At 44.3% G+C, this 20952-nt stretch overlaps 2 protein-coding genes across 4 annotated transcripts in view; both read right to left on the bottom strand.

Moving 5' to 3' along the window:
- The window catches only part of coro2aa (coronin 2Aa), a 29109-nt gene extending 23646 nt beyond the window's left edge, over nt 1-5463 (bottom strand). The window contains exon 1 of the mRNA XM_084465680.1: nt 5194-5463. The gene's annotated coding sequence lies outside the window, so the exon portion shown is untranslated. The remainder of the gene's footprint in view (nt 1-5193) is intronic.
- A 1423-nt stretch (nt 5464-6886) lies between these two features.
- uso1 (USO1 vesicle transport factor) overlaps nt 6887-20952 on the bottom strand; it is a 19641-nt gene continuing 5575 nt past the window's right edge. For 2 of the 3 annotated variants that reach the window (XM_084466093.1, XM_084466094.1), the window contains 17 exons: nt 20925-20952; nt 20375-20515; nt 18281-18369; nt 17798-17952; nt 17100-17305; nt 16674-16694; nt 14314-14424; nt 13842-13960; nt 13221-13402; nt 12838-12959; nt 12404-12542; nt 11846-12024; nt 11203-11268; nt 10508-10606; nt 10169-10273; nt 9583-9798; nt 6887-7980 (listed from right to left, as the gene is read on the bottom strand). The exon at nt 20925-20952 is cut by the window's right edge and continues 151 nt beyond it. In XM_084466093.1, the coding sequence (XP_084322219.1) occupies nt 7900-7980; nt 9583-9798; nt 10169-10273; nt 10508-10606; nt 11203-11268; nt 11846-12024; nt 12404-12542; nt 12838-12959; nt 13221-13402; nt 13842-13960; nt 14314-14424; nt 16674-16694; nt 17100-17305; nt 17798-17952; nt 18281-18369; nt 20375-20515; nt 20925-20952 (2059 nt within the window). In that variant the 3' untranslated portion in view covers nt 6887-7899. The remainder of the gene's footprint in view (nt 7981-9582; nt 9799-10168; nt 10274-10507; nt 10607-11202; nt 11269-11845; nt 12025-12403; nt 12543-12837; nt 12960-13220; nt 13403-13841; nt 13961-14313; nt 14425-16673; nt 16695-17099; nt 17306-17797; nt 17953-18280; nt 18370-20374; nt 20516-20924) is intronic. The other variant, XM_084466095.1, reaches the window with a different exon arrangement.

Here is a 20952-nt window from a genome sequence, read left to right as displayed (position 1 = left end):
AACTACCACCACAGAACAAAATACCAGCCAGCCATGTCCAACTGAAGACCAAATCAATGCCTTTATTCGCTTAGGAGGGCCCAACCAATGACACATAAGAGATGACGGGGTCGGATTACACATAATGATATAATGGAGGGAGGGAAAGGGGGAGAGAGAGAGAGAGAGAGAGAGAGAGAGAGAGAGAGAGAGAGAGACAGACAGATTATGTTATAATGCTTCGAATTAGCAGAGCATTATAGTAGACTTAATAGGTTAGTGTGTGAAAGTGAGAGTAAGTCTTAGTCTTCTTTCTGCCATGAAAAATATGTATTTCTAAAATTAACTTTAAGGAAGGACAGAAGATAAGAGTTTAAACATAGAAATATCAAAGAAAAATCTATTCAATGTTGCACAATTATGCAAACTGACAAATGACAATAAATACAAGTATATGCATTGAATATTAAAGATAAATTTAAGCTAAATTAGATCCAACTCTAATGTTTCTTTGAACGTTGACATAGCACCATTCAATATCACAAGTTTACTCATTTGGCAGATTCTTCCCAATTCTGAAAAATCAGAATTGGGAATTGGGAAAATTCTAAAATCCCTAATGTTCGCCACAATCACTATTTTGATTGTTTACACCATAAAATATAGCATTTATGATACAGCCAAGACCTAGATATCGCACCCATTCATGTAGAAATGTTGACTTTAATTTGAATATTCCATGCGGTGCAACAATAATAAATATTCAGTAAAAAACTAATTGAAAGGGGATTAATTATTCATAGACAAAGAGCAACCACCAAAGACAACAACAGGCCAGGAGGATCCCACTTCAACCTGTCCACATCCATTATGTCACTGAGAAACGCCCGCTAATGGCAGCAAGCTAGCTGCATCACAAAGCTAAGTCAAAGCTATAGTTTCAGCCACTATCAACACAAAAGCAATAGCTTGTTGTATCGTTGGAGCCATCTTCACCCAGCACACGCCCTACATCAAGCAGATTAATACCGCTGCTAATCCGATAACCCTCATTAGCTACCCGTATTAGCAGGTTGTGATACGCCACGCAGCGTGTTTCGGCACGCTCGGCACGCTTGTAGCTTAATGCGTTAGAACTGAGTTGTTTATGTGCGTAACCACCCCGACTCCTCTCCCTGTTCTGTAACTCTCTGTGCTGCTGGCACCGCTTCTGTGTTTGTAGGACAGGTTTGAAGGTCACTTTAAAACCTTGACTTTTTCCAAACAAAACCGTTGGGGGAAATGACAAAAGGAAAACGAAGCAAAAAGATAAACAATCAATGCAGGAAGCCTTTCAAATGGCAGGTAGTAGTCCATCTTCCTAAAGTGCTCCATTACACCCGAGGTCTGGGTAGGACTAGCAGGTCGATAGGGAGGACACTGTCCACATAGAAAGAGGAGGCCCAACCTTGGCTAAATGAATTATGAATCAGCTTTGTCCTGACCCATCAGGCTAATGGTCATCATGGCTCTTCTGAAGAGCTGAGCTACACAAGGCTCCACTAGGCTTATCCTAATAGACCATATGCACCTAGCAGCCATGGTTAGTTGTGTGGGTAAACCTTTTTGAAACAATGGGAACCATGACAACCCAATGTGTTGTGTTATATGGCCAATATGTGAAGAATACACCATGACGGGTTGTCCCGGTGCAGATGCAGCAAGCGATGCCGAGGTTGCTTACCAACACAAACACATACATCTTCATCCATGATTTTTGCTTATACAATCTTCAAATGTATATGGCCATTAATATTTCGAAGGTTGCCAAAATCACTTGATTTTGGAGTAATTCCCTCTTAGATCCCGCCCCCAACATCAGTTAATCCTACAGACAGCTGTCACGTCATTTACATACGGTACAATATCCCAACCACTGACTCACAGTGAACACACACACACTACCGTATGAACATGAGAGGGAGGGGGGGGGGGGGGGGGGGAGAGAGAGAGAGAGAGAGAGAGAGAGAGAGAGCTGGGGGAGAGTAGATGGGAGAGAGTAAAGGGATATAGTAGGATAGATAGGGTGAGATTGATAGAGTGAACGGTATGGATAGAGATGGATAGAGAAAGAGAGATAGAGAGCACATATGAAAGGGCAGAGCAGGAGAGTGAAAGAGTATAGAGAGTACAGGAAAGAGGGATAGAAAGAATAGAATGAGAAGAGAGTGAGAGAGAGGATAATAAGAGAGAGGGATAGAGAGCGATAGAAAGAATGAGAAAGAGCGAGACAGAGTGAGATACATTAATGATAGAAAGTGACAGAGAGTGAAAGGCCTTTGACTACATGAAGCCAGATGGAGTTGTTATTTTCAAACAGTTTGAAAGTTACAAGTTCTATGGTAAAAGCCGACAAGCGGGAATCTAAATGATTACTGACACAATGGGAGGAAGCAGGTGCCTGTTGAGAGGAGAGCATGTTAGCCATGTCTTTATACCACAATAGGTGGCATCACAAAACCTGTTATCACTCTGTTATATGAAGGCTGGGCCAGTTGCGTAAGAGCATTTTAGGATTTTCCACATGTTATGTGGTTATGACGAGTACAGAATAGTTATCCTCAACATATACTCAGAGATTGCTTCCTAAAGCCTGGGCTTAGAAATATGATGATGGATTTCCTTATTTATTATTTTTTGTTTAAATATTTTTTCTATAAATCTTTCAGGGGGGTAAGCCTCACACTAATCACAGTGCATTTATTCAACTAAGTGTTGCCAGGAAACAAAATATATAATTGTAATCAAGGGACAGAGTCCATTTGCCTAAAGGAAGGAATACATCTGCTCAAAGATTAAACACGGTGGGCACACAATATAAACCATTGTTAGGAAATTACTAATTGATGAAAGGCATTTTATCCTGCACGCACTCACGCACGTGCATGCACGCACACACACACACACACACAGACACACACACAGACACACACACACACACACACACACACACACACACACACACGTAATAAGAGTACTATTAGAGTCGTATGAATCTGATGGTTAATTATTGTTGATTCGGCCCTGCTCATGTTGGACAAGCCACACTTTTTCCACAGTTCTTTATGACCTGTGCGTCTGAGTTGTGTTTTATTAAGGAGCTGCCAACCTACGCCACCTGTTCCGAGGCACCGCAAACCTCTGCAGAGACAGGCGACGTGTTGCTCCACGCTCACCTCTGCAGGTCTTTGAGTACGTCAGCGAGCAGCAAAAGGGGGCGGGACCAGGTAGGGACGTGGAACTTTGAGGATCTTCCCCGGCTGACGCAGAAGGGTAATTTGGCCTAAGGCCTATCAGAGCAGTTACACATCTAGCATGTTCAGGGTGTTGGACTCCCAGCTGAAAGGCTGTGTGAGTCTACCTGTAGACATCCCTGAGAAAGTTGCCCTAACCCTTGCCTACTTCTTAAGTAACATCACATATCTACAAACCCAAATGTTTCTTTGGATAAAAGTGTCTGCTAATGGACTGAAGAGTAAACCTGACTAGACAGTAAGGATCGTCTTAGAGGCGCTTTGTCAACAGGGTTCTGGGTCCGACCCCGAATGTTACTCTGCCCCAACAAACGCCCACGTCGGGCCAGTCATTCATAGCCGTTGATGGCCGTTGGTGTGCTGAATCGGGGTTGGCTGACATTCTATAGCTGGGTGTTAGTGTTTTCTGGGGCAGAGTGCAACAAGGACCTTTAAAAGTTACACCACCTTCCTGAAGCATTTATGAGTTCATTAATCAAACATCACTTCAGTTTGAATCGCTTCAGATCTAGTAAATAGCAAAGCAACGACATCATTTTGAATATGTTAAATGTGTTGAGAGTATCAACAGATTTAACACATTGTATGTATGACACAATTCTCCACACAATCAGCGATAAGAAGCAGTCTTTATCCTAGACCTCTCTGCACATTGCTATCTACTGGTCCTCAGGCACGTGTCGTCCTCGCCAAAAGTCACACCTTCATTCCAAAGCAGCACCTGGACTCCCTAGTTTCGAGTTACGTAGCCTGTGGCTGTACCGGACAGATAGCTTTCACATAGCTCACAAACCCTCCATTTATTTAGCTTATGTATAGGTACACTGCCGTTTGTATGGCAAACATCAGCTTATAATGCAGTTGTATAGCAAACATTGACATATATCATAAAATATTATATGAAAATTGCTTAAAACTCATCTTTGATCTCCATCATAGCATAATACAGTTAATGCATAACTGAATGGATGAGTGACTCACAACATATTGACTGGGTGTGTAAAATCTGAATCTTGGTCATATGGTGGTATTCCTCATAAGAATATGCCCTAGATATGGGCTTGTGTGTTTAGGGCTTTACATAACGATGCAGCAACGATTTAAACTCCAGCAGAGGAAGAATTAAAACAGAGGCACCCTTCACACACACACACACACACACACACACACACACACACACACACACACACACACACACACACACACACACTCTTCTCATGGGCCCCCCTTCACCTGCTGTTCCGTTCTGTTTGCCTGACTCATGGCGGGAAGGTGTCCTGGACAGCAGATATACGCCTTGAAGGAGCTACTTGGTTAGGATAATGCTTAGCTTGGCAACTGTTCAACATAAGCTACATGACAGGTGTACTTAGCGAGATGAGCTGATGGTATTGCACCTCGGCGATGCTCGATATTGACAAGACGATATATTCACCAAACACAACGGCTCGTATAATACTGTTTTGTCTCAGTATAGGGCTACTATGTATACTGTGCGGGTTTGCACATTCATTCAATAATACAACAACAGTAACTAAGTATGCATTAGTCTTCACAATTGTCTCTGTCAAACCAGAGAGAAAAGCAACGAATCGCTAAAGCGACAAACATCTGTTCTGGGCAGAAACAACCAGAGATGATCCACACTGTTGTTGGCAACAACCAACTGGACCAACTTCAAAACATAAGCACCGAGTTCCGCCCAGTTATCTTTCGATAGGGAAACGTTTTGCCCCGGGACGTGTCTGGAAGCGTCTGGAGAACCGCATGGCACCGGCGACCGGTCCCAACCACGCGGAAAAGTCCAATGGGGCATATGCATATTTCAAACGAGCAGGCGAAATGACACCACAACCAACCCTTATGCGGTTCAACATGCACATGATGCATATTACAATAAATCAAAACTCGGCGAACTTACCTTTGAGATGGTCAACGCAACGGCAGGTGGCAACAATACCCCCTCCCCTAAAGAGGACCCTGTGCAACCCGGCAGTGGACGGTGTCGCTCCGAGTTCCCACTTCTGCCCACTGTGTTGAGGAAGTTTTTACAATACCGCGTCTACGTTCATTTATAAATCATAATGTCCGTTTAGAAAGGGCGGATCCCAAGTGAACACCAAAACACAGCAGTGTGAGCCGACAGACAAAAAATCACCGAAACGACAAGTCAGGTATGGAAGAGTCAGACGCGCGTGTCTGTGTGTCCCGAGAAGGGCGGAGGAGGAGGAGGAGGAGGAGGAGGAGGATGGATGGGAGCTGGAAGATGCGTCGAGCCACCTCCGGGACGACCGGAGGGAGGAGGGTGGGTGGGGCATGAGTTATATCCCACCCAGACATGTTCCACTTTAAATTAAAACATAGACTATTTTTTGTTTAGTAGTATTGTCGATACATTTATATAAGGGGTAGGACTGCGATGGACTATAACCTCGCTCGTACACACGGTCACTCTAATTCCACATCGGTCGAGGAAGATAAATGATAATTTTGGACTGTAATACAGCCTATAATAACATGTACTAGGACAATAATAATACACGTGTCGAAAGCACGTCATGACAGTAAATTATGTAGAAAACCTTGATCCCAAATGTCAAGCATATAATGAGATTATATGGTAGGTCTATACATTATGCATAAAAGCTGGAAAATATTGTTCCGTCTCTTTATGCAGCCAGTTATGAATTCATCGTTATGTGTACAGGTATCTTCACATTACACATTTCATTTTGTGTCATCGGCAGAAGTCAGTCAGTCGGGAATATACTTCAGAAAGAAGGCGTTTGATGTCCCTATTGGCGAACCGTAGCCGCTACAGCCGCTACTTATAGATCACCAGCACCCCCTATGTTGAACAGAAGGAAGTTTTCCTCCTAAACAGGAATATCACTTAAATCATCAGCAATTTAACAAAGGAACGACAAAATAACAGACATGCCCGGCAGCTCTGCGACTGACATAAAACTATTTAAAACTTATATATTTTTTAAGTAAGCAATACTGGGAAAATGACCTGCTCTTTAGTCAAATTTTCAGTAAAGTAAACTTTGACGCTCATATAAATATGAATATCAAAAGCACATACTCGTTCCCAATACTGCCAGATGTGCCACATCTGCATCAGGGCTAACTGTTGGTCTCAAGTATCGAAAAAGGCCTCATTTCGATTGTATTTCGATATGATCAGGCCAGGAGTAGGGCATCATATTCTAGAATGCCTACACTACAGGTTAAGCTGACGACATTGGGGATCGAACCATGGAACCCTTTGGATGAGTGGGTGCGCGGAATGGAACCCCCAGCCACTATTCTATCCTCACCCATCCAAATCTCTAGTGAAGCAATCTAAAGGAGTAATGTTTTTCCTTTTTCATTGAAGGCATACGTTGTCACATGGGAGTCCTTCTGTCATCCACACTCTAGTGACCTGACAATCGATATCATAGGGTAAAATGGTTGTTAAACACTAGATCACAAAGCCGTTTTATTGGAAACGTGTTTCAGCTGCCCATTAAGACAATGTGCAGCGTTGTGGTTAGAAAATTTTAGATTTTTAATCAAAGTATACTTACTTTAATAACTTCAAGGTTTTCTCTGGGAACAGCCGAGAATGAGCTAACATTAACACAGTGTCTTAACTTTTATGTACTCTAAACCTAAATATACAAACCGTGAAAACTCACAATTATTCCGCCATGTGTACATATTCATAGATTATTTATTTCAATGTGGCTCATAAATCGATAAGTTACACAATATCATACAGAAGCTGAACGCCAGCATTGGACAAAAAAGTTGCAAAAATATCAGTTTTTGTGTGTACATCGTGGTGTTCAGTGTATTGCAGCCTGTTAGCATAGAAGCATGTTGAAGAGGGGGGAGTGAACTTGAAGCAGGTGCATGTGTTGTTGAATGTACTTTGCATCAAACTTTAGTACAGGCTCTAAACGGATCAGGTCAAAACCAGTAGAGGCAGTGAGTTGTACACCTTAGTAGTCAACACAGCTATGACTAGCAAGATGGGCGATGTACACGTTGCGTGTGTCTAATGTGTGTGTTGGCCGATAACCGCACATAACGGGTAAGAAAAAAGGTCACAATCTGTGGCATTTTGTGATGTCATGAGCCCAACCCCCTCACTCTATTTCATCAGCTGGGTGTTACACTGCTGTCGGTGGAGTGGCCAGCTGGGTAATGAAATACTATGGTATAAAAACACAGGAGATGCTGAACTACATGCGAAGCGCCGAGAAGTCCTTTACTCGTTGATGATGGTGGCAGAGATGAACGCACTGTGGGAGGGGAACCAATAATGTCCAAATGAATTGTCGCTGGAAACCGAATCCTAATGGAGCCACTGCCATTGGGAAGATAAAAATATACAAACAATTAAAAAGACTATGCCAGGGGGTTGGGGGGGGGTGTGGTTGTTGTGGGGGGGGGGGGGGGACAAATGACAAAGTTAGCATGGCATCTGGCAAGAGCAACAACTGCTTCAGTTTTAGTCCTAGTCTCCTGGCTTTCCACTACGTTGTTAAGAGTACGGGCCATCCAGCCCCACAGGTTCACCAAGTCTCTCTCTTATTCCCTTCCTCTGTCCGTCTGTCTCTCTCTCTTTCTCTCTTTAGTCGTCCTTCTCTTCATCATCCTCTTCATCATCGTAGTCATCGTCCGTCTGGTCCCGGAGGTCGTCGTCGTCGTCCACCTGTGAAGAGAGGGAGGTGGTCTAACTAGGGCGAACAAGGTCTGCCAGGTGAAGAGACCGTACATCAGCCATCACACGTCACCAGTCTGAGATCAACTACCACTTCAATAGTTTCCAGTTTCTATTGAGACGGTATGAAGCCAATGTTTTGTTAGTCCTTAAGGAGCCGGTTGGGGGTAATCCTTTCGGCCGGGAGTTAAAACACCATTACCACTATACAAACCTGCCACAAAATATGTTTTTTTAACTATGTTGCCTTCAGTGGGCTGCACTCCAGTTGTTTTAATATGGTATAGGTCAAATTGAGATGATTTGTTTGTTTTTTCATTGCGTCTAATACTAATTAACCCATCCAACCACAGAATTTTCAGCCAACAAATCACAATGCTCATAATCAGTGATTGAAAACTCTAACCCACTTAATTTTAACAACTATTTACGCTACTCAGTAAACGTTCTTTATATTCAAGCATATTGACGTGTCTAAGTGGGCCCTGGAGGTTGTGGGTCAAGCCCTCCTGAGGCCGGGCTTAAAACAGTTTGAGAAAAGCTGTGTGACATGCTTAAGAGGTGAGACCAAAGGTCCAGCAGGGAGACAGCATGTGTGTGCTTGTTTGCCGCTACTCTGCCTCCTACTGAGAACAACAGAACAACGAGTCCCAGTGGACCGCAGTAGGCATGGAGGTGGCCCACTGGGGACTCCCCCTCTGATTATGCAGAGTGGCGTGGCTGCTGCAGCCCGGGGGCATGCTGCCCTCAGCCAATCAGCTCTCGTGTTGCTGTGACATCATTAAATCCAGTTGAAGGTGAAACCAACAGAAACACAGCAGCATAGCTCGTTTAGAGGTTTCATGTTTCCTGACTGTCGGTCTCTAAACTGTGCTAGATTTAGATTTGTGGTTTTTAAACCAAAAACTGTAAATGTTTCTACATAATTGATGTCTCAATCCAAATGAGTCCTAGAGTAGCAGGTATTCATCATCTCAAGGATGACTACACAAGACTACACAAGACCTCTTGTTTTTTTTAAACCAAAATGAGGTTGGTAGTACAGCCATGTTTGATTTGTTATTTTGTGACTTTGTGGCTGGCGGAGGCCGATAGTGACAAGGCCAACGGGGGGGGGGGGGACGACCAAACAAGGGTCTCTACTTTAACACCAGGTGCGATGTTGACGTTAGCCATTTCAAGCCGATTTCATCGTCATAGATGGGAGTGTCCACACAGATGCATGATGGATAGATTGTTGGTAGTGTTGAAGGATGATCTACCTAAATACATCTGGGTTGGACACACACACCACATGTGACACCTTTATAGGTGGTTTACAACCACGTGATGGGAAGTTCCATAAATCAGATTGAAGCCCAGCATCTTGGTACTTATTGAGTAAAAATCCTAGAACTAGTTATTCTTCTTATAATATGCTGATAGAAAAGCAGCAATAAGGCAGCATGGAACATGTGTGACGTGACTGACGTCATGCTCCCCCTATAGGGCAGCCTTCTATTGTCCAATCAGCACCGCACCCTGTGGGTAACCGGGGACGCCGGAACGTGTTGAATGCGGTGGGGGGGGGGAGGGGGGTGGTGCGTTGCTCACCGCCTCGCCCAGGTCCTTGAGCTTCTGCTTGAGGCTGTGGATCTTCTGGTCCTGGTCAGCCAGCAGCATGAGCAGGTCGTCCTGCTCCTTCTTGGACTCCTGCAGCTCCCCCTGCAGCTTGGCCTTCTCCGCCTGTAGGATGGCCGCCGTGCTGGTGGCTGAGGCCAGCTGCTGCTCCATCCCCGCCCGGCCCTCCGTCAGGCCTTGCACCTCCGCCTGGGAGAGGGAGAGAGAGAGAAGGAAGAAAGAAAGCATGAAAGAGGAGAAGAAAAGAAAGAGGGAAATAGAGATAGTGTTAGAAAGGGTTCAGGTCAGCAAGGGAGTAGAAACAGAACATCACAACATATTGAAAAACTCGGAACTAAATCCAGACACCAATGGTGCAGAGGTCTTCCTCGATAACAGAACAGTGTGACCCAGCAGTAGCACACATGAACACTGGACGGATAACAAGTAACCACTCAATGATATTGTTGTGTGAACAGAACCGAGCAGAACAGCAGCCAGGGGCAGCCATTAACCAGGTGGTTATACCAACCACCTTATACTAGGTGGTTGTGAAGACGGATGGTAGAGGTGTCCATACCTTGAGTCTGTCTGTCTCTGAGGTCTGGGCCACCAGTCTACCCTCCAGGTCTGCCAGCAGGGCTGGGTCTTCTGAGCTCTCTCCTGCCACACCGGCCTCTGAGCTCTGGGGAGGGGAGACACACACACACACACACACACACACACACACACACACACACCAGGTCCTTTACTTCCACCTCAAATTCAAGATGAGATCCGCTAGTTGTTATATTATAAGTTATTATTTACTATAGCCTTGTTGTGCTTAATAGGAAGTGGAGGTCTCACTGCCTCAATTTGAAATAGGATCTTTGTTGTTAACATCATCATCGTGGATAATGTTGACATTATTGTTTACCTTGGCCTCTGCTCTCCTCAGCAGGTCTGTCCTCTCTGCCTGTAGCTGGCTGATCTCAGCCTGCTGGGACTGGATCTGACTCCTCAGCGCCTCCAGCTCCTGGTGGTGACACACACACACACACACACACACACACACACACACACACAGCAACCTTATGTCATGCAAAGGACGTTTCTAAAAAAAGTGATGGTAAAGTTAGATATATACAATCATCTGAGTTTAATACATTCATTCTCTGTGTTAGGTGACTTTTTTTCAACTAATCAGGCATGTGAAGCATTTTTGAATGACTTAAGGCATTTTCTCCATCTGCACGAAATTGACAATCGTCGACAAAAGTACAATCATTGAATGACAAAGGCCATTGAAAAAGTTAAAAGTTTAAGCTCATCTGGGATCAAAAAGCATGCACTTTGATGTATTGAGCTCTAGTTTAACTCACTTTGTTGCAAAGCACTCAGACATTTTCGGCTTCTCCTATTACACTTTACCACTAATAAAACATTGTTTTACTAGTGAAGATGTATACCACTCCGTCCAAGCAGCACTTTTTGCACACATTTTGTTCTATTTCAGTAAATTCTATGCTTTTATCTTTATGTGCCTACATTGTGAGTCACTTCAGATAAAAGCATTGGCCAAATGGCTAAATAAAGAAATAAGCTCTGTGGAGAGTGTATAAATCAATGTACCTGGGTCAGTTCTGTGTTGTCTGGCCCTCCTGTGGCGTCTCCTGCTTCCTGCGACGACCCCGACCGCTACAGAAACAAGGAGGAAGGACAAACACTCAGGTACCATCACTTAGAAACACACAGGCTTGCATCAGGGACCATCGCTTACAAACACACAGGCCTGCATCAGGTACCATCGCTTACAAACACACAGGCCTGCATCAGGTACCATCACTTACAAACACACAGGCCTGCATCAGCAGGCTTGAAGTCACCTTGCAAATATATTCAGAAGGACGACACTCTGGATGATCCAAGAAGAAGGGAACTGGGATTTTAATAAATAACAGCAGGGAATACATTGTGGGTTATGTAGGAAAGTCCAACGTAATGCTGGTTCCCAAATACAACACTGCTGCACAGCAGGGGTTCTGACTGCTAAGCTAAATAACTGCCGCCCTTCGGCTTGGCCCAGGTTGAAGGAACCTCGTCTCTCCATTAAGTTCACATTGGTGCGGTGTCACAGATTTGTAGTTAGGTTCAAACTGGTATGGTAACCCCATGTTTGGAAGAGGAACAATCCAACCTCGGAATGGCTGTGGTAGTCGGCAGTGAGGTGAGGTCTGGAGGTCACTGATTCCTCCGTGAAAAACGGCGTGCCTACCAGGTTGGTGATGAGCGTGTCCTTCTCCCCCAGCTGTGTGTGCAGCGTGGCCTGCTGCCTGCGGAGCTCCTCCACCTCCTCGCGGAGCTGGCTCATTTCCTCCGTCTGGAGCCCGTTGACCTGGGCTCCGTCCACCTGGCTGCCGGCCTGGCTGCCCGCCTGGCTCTGACTGTCCTTCCCTGGAGCACACAGGTGGATGGATTGAGTTCATTCTTTACTCACCATGTATTCACTACCGCGCCATTTTAGCAGACGCCTCTAGAACCGAATATAAAACAAGCTGAGGGAAATAAGGATATCTTGTGTCAAACACCTAACAAATACTGCCCCCCACAATAATAATAATAAATGTGATTTATATAGCGCTTTTGTAAGGGCAGAGGTTATAGTATATGTTATTGGATATCACACAACGCAATGATTACATCAACCTCTTTAAAAAAACTCATCATGAGGGTTAATAATGAATCATGTGCATGTGAACTTCCTAATGATTAGCGATTGTTATGCAGAATACCAAGTCTGACTGATAAATTAGGAATCAAGCAGTGACGATACCTAGCTTGAGCTTGAGCAGGTTGTACTGATCCTTGTGCTGCTGGATCTGGGACAGCTGCTGTGTTAGCGAGCTCTGCATCAGCTCCTTCTGGGAGGACATGGAGGACACCTGCTCCCTGAGCTCCTGCAGCTGGGAATCCTGGGAGGGGAGAGAGGCATGCACAATGTAATGCATCTAAAAACACACATAAAAGTATGTCACCTTTGTGTTCCAACTCCCAGTGCTGCTTGGACCTCTTCAAATAATTATTTTGAAACTAGGTTATGAATTGATCATCAATTTCTGTCTGGGTTGTGTCCCAAAGCACTGAAATTGTTCGTATTCAGTCGTATTCACAAGGCGGCCACCTTGGTTGTAACCACTAGTGTTTAGAGCAGGAATGGCTGCTAGGTGAATAAGGCCCCAGAGAGTCAAGTGTTCAGAGCTTACGTACCTGTTCTCTGATGAGCTCCTTGTACTGCGTCACGATGCTGTCGTGCTGCTCTATTGTCTTCTTCGTCTCCTCTTCCTTCTTCTCCTCCTCGCTGGACTTGTGGACCGCCTTGGTGATCACGCCTGTACGGAGAAGGAAGAGAAGTTTGATGGCTCCATGAAAGAAATGAATAGCCCAGCATCATTATACAAGTACGAATTGACAAGTATAAGTCAAGTTTGGGTAGGAAGTGGCCTTTAACCAGTGGCTTACCAAAAAAGACCTTACCATAAAAACACATCCACATCCGCTTGAGGACGCCTAGAGGTGGACTAATAACCGTGTTCTCATCAATAACATATACATCCCCCTGTGTGAGTCAGGAACAGGTGTGGTGCTCTCACCCTCCAGGTCCTTGACCAGCTTGGTGAACTCGTGGTCAAACAGCATCTGCTCCGGGGAGGGGAAGACGGGCTGGGGCTTCTGGGCGGCGCGCGAGTACAGCTCGTGTTTGGTGATGAAGCTCAGCTTCTCCACAAAGTTCTCCTTCCCGATGCGCTTCTCGATCAGCTGCTTCAGCTTCTCTCTGCAGGGAGAGGGAGAGGGGGGGAGGGGCAGAAAGTCAGGAGGTCGGGACAGAGGTCAGGGGTCAGGGGTCAGGCAGGTGCTGGGGGTTATTCAACATCGATGTACGTGGAAAACGGGGTTTGATTAGTAGATTCAGCCAACACGAGTATACTTTTGTTTACACGTGTGAGCACCTGAGACATCATTACGTGTAACCGTCATATTTTATTCCATAGACTACTTTCACTACTTTTTTTGTAGTTCATTCATCATCACTTGCCTTGTCATACGAACCAAATACGAACAGCAGAATGTTAAACTGCATATCTGATGATAAAACCAAACTTCGATCAAACCATTGTCATTTCCAGTAGAATAAAAATTAAAATCATCAGCATAACATGAGTAACATGAGGGGTGGTACGAGGGGCCCCAGGGCGTCGGCCGGAGCCTCTTACTTGGTGTAGTTCTCCAGAGAGTTGTCGTTGTGGTAGATGCAGATGCCCAGCAGCAGAGCACACAGGCCCTGCACCAGCCGCTCGTCCTCGCCCAGGTTCTCAGAGATCTGGCCCGTCAGCTGCATGGGGCGATGGGGTTAAGGGACGCAACATGGGAACAGAAACACACACACGCAACAGCGCTGCCTTATGGGAACTTGTGGTGGGGTAACTAGAAGAGAGGCACACCTGGCTTAGAGTTGTGCTTTGCTCTTACGCAACATTCTTTTCTTTTTTTAAACTTTTTATTTGAGTTGCTGTACAATTATATTCCGGCCCATGTTAAGCACTCACTCACACAATTTTCTTTGTGTTCGAAGGATGCTATGTAAATAAACTTCATAATGGTGTTTGCGTTCACAATACACAATGGAAGCAAATGAAGCGCCCCTGGACTTCTATGACCACAAGGTAGCATGGTTTCCAAGGATACGAAGGGCACGTTCTCCTGGTTGTGGAGGAAGTGTGTGACGGCGATGGGACAGTTGCTGATCCACGTGCACAGGAGCATGAGCAGGCCCACCCTGGTCTGCACCTTGCTGCCCTGGGGGTGGTGGTATGGGGGAGGGGGGGGTGAGGAAAGGACATCACATAAGGACACTTTAATACACACTATTTAGCATATAGTCACGGTCCTGTTGATACAGAGGAGAATCAGACAACTGTAGCCTCCCTCCCAACCCAACATATAGGGGGAGGGACAGGGACACTTGGGCACAGGGGTTGACTACTCAAGATGCAGTGTGTCAATGGAGAAACCCTGGTTCTCCATTGGACGGTTCTGTTTGGTCTCTGATCAGCAAAATGATCACGGGGGGAGATGAATGAGGAGTGAAAACATCATGAACACAAACATTCATTTTGTCTGCCAAATTGTTAAATGTCAATTGATCTTTTCATTATTGGTTGTAATTGCGTTCTCGGGGGAAGTTGTACAGCGTGATGATGTGTCAAATTAAATTGTCATCAAGGTCAGGAGGTGTGGATGAATGAGGCAACAACTGTGCAGTCTAGCATTTAAACCATAGGCAGGAACCGTTAGTCTTGTTGTATGATGTTGGCATCTAACAAGGTTTTAACAATAAGTGGCATCTCTCTGGCATCATAAAAAAAACTACAAAACTGAAACATGATTAAAGAAGGTATTGTGTTTCTGACAGTATCACCCCCCCCCCCCCCCCCATGCCAGGACATCAAACAGCAGGACCTCAATAACTGCCCACCATTAGTAGTAGTAGTAGTAGTTAATGAGGTTATCACAAAATAAAGAAGCGAAACCAGGATACAAACATGTTAAACCAAAGCAAGGTTAGGGATTCCTGGGCATGCATGCCTACATTTAAAAACAGAAACAAAAGAGAAAAGGGTCCAAAGTATTATTCGACAGTAGAACAGTATAAATATGTAGGAGTACTAGGAAACAAGATATAGGTTATACTGAATTATGCATTGCGTTACTTTTCTTTCTCTGTTTATTGTTATCTAGATGAACAGAAGATCTTAAAAAGATTGAGGCTCAGGAGGTTTACCACATGCAAAGCATACAGCATTTTACTTTAATTGAAGGATGAAGAAATAAGCTCTGTAAATAATATTTCTATCATGCATGTTAAAGAGGACTACTTGCATCGGGTGGGAGAGGTTTCAGAGTTTAATTTTGTCGTTAGATCACACCAATAACGGTTGATCGATCAGTTAAGCTGTCTAAATTAACTGTTGAATAACAAATCCATTTCCTGATGCAGAAATGAGAAGTATACATATATATATATGTATACACGTATATTCACATAGTCATCTTTGCGATCTTGTACAATATTTTGTTTCAGCTAAATAAATAGTACAAAATATAAAGTGTGAACATGCTTTAGGAAGTTTAATTCTTAAAAAGAAATGCAGAGTGGCTTGTGCGAGCGGTGAAGACCAGCCAGCGGATTGGACGAGAGAAAGTCAGAAAATCACCTTCTCAGATTTGGTCTCCAAGTGTGATGCAATGCAAACAAATAAGAAATAAGAAAACAAAACTAAAACATGGGAAGTGACCACAGATATTAATGAGATTATCTTTAACACAGTTCACTAGTTTATGGAATTGTATGAATTTATGAAATATATGACTACCAAATACAGAACAGAACAGTGAAGACTACTATGGAAGAAGTCTTGTTATTGGGTATCGACACGGCACTTCAGCCTGTTCGCCGTTCCAAAAACATCGCTCATCATTTTGCTCCCTGATCAATAGATATTAACTAATAAACTGTACTCAATGTATTCAAGCATCTCTCTAGCATCTCTCTTCCCCCGCAGAGAGGGATATTTACTATTTAAAACGTCTATGTTTTCGACATTTTCAGCCTGTCGCCAAATCAAGCGCAGTACAAGATGACTATCACAGAGCACTGACACATTTTGTTAATAACAAATGGTAGAATTACTGTTAGGGTGCAGGATGGCGTAGCGGCTAGGGCTAGGGTTTTGACTCCCAGACAAAAAGGTACTGGGTATGAACCCCCATGGTCACGGTCCTATCACTAGGCTTTCTCGTGCAAGATGCCTAACCCAAAAGCAAATGTTTTCCATGTCAGTGTGCATGATGGGAGTTTGAATCTAAAGAAGAACCGGGTCACACTCGCAGGTTAAGGAAAAGACATACAACAACCAGGAAGGCGGCTCCCCCAAACACAGAGAAATATGATCATATGAGTAAACACACAGGAAACCCGCACTCCTCTCCCAGGCCCGCGACTGATGCCAAGCCAAACTGCACATACCCACACTGTTATTACTCACCCTTCGGTTGACTTTATCACCCTGCAAAATCACAGTCGTATTGATATTGTGATGCTAACATTTCACAACACATTTGCGTTCTAACTATTCAGTAAAATATCTAATAAAAAAACAATTAGATTTAGAGATTAAGATTATTTATAGACGTTGTTAGTAAAACCTGCATACAACCCATAAACGCTACTGCACATGTTTTCTTCCGTCTTTTAATGGACATATTGAGGATGGACATTAACCCCATTGGCTCAAAGTAATCCCTCCCTCCCCTTTCTCTCCCTACTCCTGTCCCCCTCTCCTCCCAACCCCATGCTCCCTCATCTATCCCTTCCCTCTTTCATTCTTCTCTCTCTCTCCCCCTCTTCTCAATGTCCTCCTGCCCAGTCTTTCCCTCCATATCCCCCTCCACCTCCCTCTGCCCCCTCCTACCTGTGAGAGGATGTTGGTGCACTGCTGCAGCAGGGACACCGGGGGCTTCCCCAAGCTGGTGGCCAGCTGCACCCTGAGCAGCTGTTCCTTCTGGGTGAGGTTGTCCTGCAGGGCGTGGGCCAGGGCCACCGCCGCACACCAGTTGGACAGCGAGTCGGCCGAGAACAGCCCCCCGCATAGCAGCTGGCCCGCTGAGATGGAGTTGGCTGGAGGTCATGGGTAGAGGGGGGGGAAGGGAGACATAGAAGGTTTAGATGGTGATGATGACTAACTTACCAAGTTACTTTTTCATTCTCCATGACATTATGTTTGTCTTCATGTCATCTTTAAGAATTGCTTTTTCAACGTGTTTTTTGTTATTTTCGTGTATGTGCGTGTGTTACAGGTGTCAATTACATTCGATTCGGCACAAAATATAAGAAGTGTCATTTTATATACATAAATGGAAGAAGGAAATCCAACACATTAACCAGTAAACTACCCTGCTCACCAGAAAATCTCTGGCTCATCCAGAAATTCAGAGAACAAAATGTCCAACTGTCATTTTTTTTTGCTGGCAGAAGGCAAATGTAATAAAGCCAATTAAATAATAAAACTCCCCATGACAACGTGGTACAATATTTGTACATGCGACCCAGCCTCTGCTATACTTTCCGTTTGATGAATAAATTAAAGGCCTGGCTGACAGAGGTACTGACCGTCGATGGTGGAGGGCAGCAGGGTGGCCACGATCTCCCCCTGGCCCTTCTGGTTCCTGTAGAGGAAGCACTGGAAGCAGTAGAGCACGGCGCAACGCAGCACGAAGGGCTGCCGCTCGTTCACCATGGACATCAGCAGCACCACGATGGCTGGCCTGGGGGAACAGGGGGTAAGAAAGGTCATAAGGGCATCATTTGGCATTAGATGACGCTATTTATTTGACTTAATTGGTTGGTTCCATATGATAGGAGTCTATGAAATTGTTTTTTATACTCGTCTCTGATATATATGGTAATTTTTTTGTGATCAACACTGAGATGTTAGTACATCTCTGTCCAGTTGATTGACCGAACCTTGGTCAATCAATCTACTTTTAAGTGTCCTATATAATTAAGCTGAACTTGTAATCGTAACATCAATGTTGAGCACCCTTCATGAAAAACCCGAGGACACAAAAAGGACGAGTAGCCGGTCTTGCTAACCGTGGTGGGTTTGAAGGGGCATTAACGGAGGCAAAGAAGTCCTGGTTGACCTGGGATCCACGAATGACCTCTGACACAGTGTTGATGGTCTGAAGAAAAGAAGAAGGTCAGATCACCGTCAGTTTACTTTGGCTTTTGTATGTCAAGTAAAATCTTTGGGACAGCCTGGTGCTAGAAGCACCAGTTTGGGTTATCTTAGCCTTTCTTAGCAGAGAATCTGTTGTCACCATCTGCGTAAGCTCCCTACCCTACTAATGACCAGGGGCCGTATTCACAAAGCTTTTTATCTTACCGCTAGGAGTGCTCCTAACTCGCGCTAAAACATTTTACGTAGGAGTTTTTTCTTAAAAGTTATTCACAAAGCCGCTGAGACCTACTCATACTAAGGATAAATCACTAAGAGTGAACTAAGAGTAACGCCCCCTAACGCCCCCTTACGTCGATTCTCGTGCACGAGTTTTGAAGCAGTCAGTACGGTGATTGGCTGTTGAGTGCCGGCGGTCTCCGTGAAACTCATTCGCAACTTCCCACAAACGAGCCCACTAAATCAACGAAAAATAAGGAAATAGCCTACAAATATAGCTACAAATTAAGTCCTATCAAATAGTTATGGACAGTGCAGTTAGCAGAATACACGCACGATGACAAGTTTGTGCAGACCACGATAATGACGTTGTATGCACGTTAAAAAGAGAGCCAAAGCAAACAATAAAAATATGTAAATTGCATTATATCAAGGAAGTAATTAAAAGCACCATGCAAACTATTATCCAATGAGCATATTTCCAGCACTAAAAGTTTGGGCGTAGCCAGAGATTGTAATTAAGGTGCGCCTGTGAGAGTTTGGGTGGCCTCAAGTTCAGTGATTTACCGGAACGCTATTATAACTGCTGCAAGTGTCCAGTGGAAGCCAGGGTCCGGAGCGATCGATACGACCATCCTGAAAGCAGCCCTGGCTCTCCACTAAATCACTCCACGCTGTACATGGGGGAATGAAATGTATGGATATAATCGCAAAATCCAATAGGGGGGTTTCCTTCACAGCCCCGCTTCTGTGGTAGCGAATGCGTGGACCTAGACCGGTCACTACGCAGTCCTAGTGCAACGCGCACCGCGCACCGCTCACCGCGCACCGCGCTCTCTGTCACATTTTGCTTTAAATCGAAAGAAATCGTTGTAATGAATTAATTCTGAAAAAATTTAGGTGTGCCAGGACCACGCTTGGGTGTCCCAGGCACACCCGTGGCTACGTCACTAAACACTTTAAATATCAGCCCATACCACCGTTCAAGTCCTCCTATCATGATGAATGAAGGAGAAGACAACGTGAAACGCAAGCGAAAGCCCAACTGGTCCGACTCCCGACTCCTTACTGAGCAGATTATAAACTCAATACAATAAATTATCTTACAATAAATGATTAGATAGTAATCATAAGTAATAGGCCTATTATTTTTACTTCAAACCATTTATTTTTTATTTGAAATAAATAATGATGATTTAAGTGTTGTATTACTGTTAATACATGAGACAAATAATGATGGGTTAAGTGATTTATTTATATTTATATATTAAATAATTAAGGATGATTAAAGGTACATTTGTAACATTGCCCCCGTGTGTTTTAACAACTGATGGTTGCGATATTCCTAAATCGTCGTCATTGCAAAGTTGCATTTTCCCTGTTGCTAAATATCACGAGTGTTATTCACTAATTCCACAACAAGTTTGATACCCTCACGATTTTGCCTATATCGCCTTATCAATTCACAGTCTTCCATTGTCTCCGAAACATTTCGTCTCGCAGCCATTTTCCGATTCTTTGTGAATAGGTCTTACTGAGTTAGGAGTCCTCTCGAGGACTTTTAAGCTCTCCTAGACTTAGGTGCTACTTTTAGGCCTAAAATACTTTGTGAATTGCTCTTAGTGAAAAAAGTTAGGAGTCCTAAATTTAAGACTGACACGCCCATTATTTTTAGGAGTTACTCCTAAATTTGCCACTTATGACCTACTTTTAGCCCTAAGATTCTTTGTGAATACGGCCCCTGGTGTTACACTGCGTTATTCTATCCAGGTTAGGTTCCTGAGGGCTACCTCAGTGAGGATGTCTGCAGGGACTCCAGTGGCCATGAGGATGGTGCAGAGCTGCTGCAGCAGACCGCACTGGAACATGGATTTCTGGCAGCTGGCCGTGGCCCCCGGGGAGTTGGTTGGGGACACCATCACTCTTACCAACTGGACACACACACACACACACACACACACACACACACACACACACACACACACACACACACACACACACACACACACACACACACCCCCACACACAAACATTTAGAGTTTGAAGGAATTTGATGATTGATAACTAATACAGTAATTTTACATAATTTAGGAGACACTTTTATCAAAGTAAATCAAAGTATATTGGTGATCGAACCTTTTGACTGGGAGTCGGTTAAACTATTCATTAGACTATTGTGTCTCCTATTACTGAAAATTGATTGAAAATAGACACTTGCCCACAAGAGAGGGCAATAAATATTGCTAAAGTATGGCACATTCTTCCTAAACACATTCCAATGTATTACCCTCCGGCTGTCCACTAAAACCCATGGGACAGGCTGGCTGTGGGGGCAGTTACCTGCAGCATAAGGTGTAGGTTGGTGACC

Source organism: Micromesistius poutassou (genome assembly GCF_964030765.1).
Source record: "Micromesistius poutassou genome assembly, chromosome: 3".
NCBI lineage: Eukaryota > Metazoa > Chordata > Actinopteri > Gadiformes > Gadidae > Micromesistius > Micromesistius poutassou.
The sequence above is the reverse complement of the archived record's forward strand: the minus strand, read 5'-3'. Positions and strand labels throughout refer to the sequence as shown.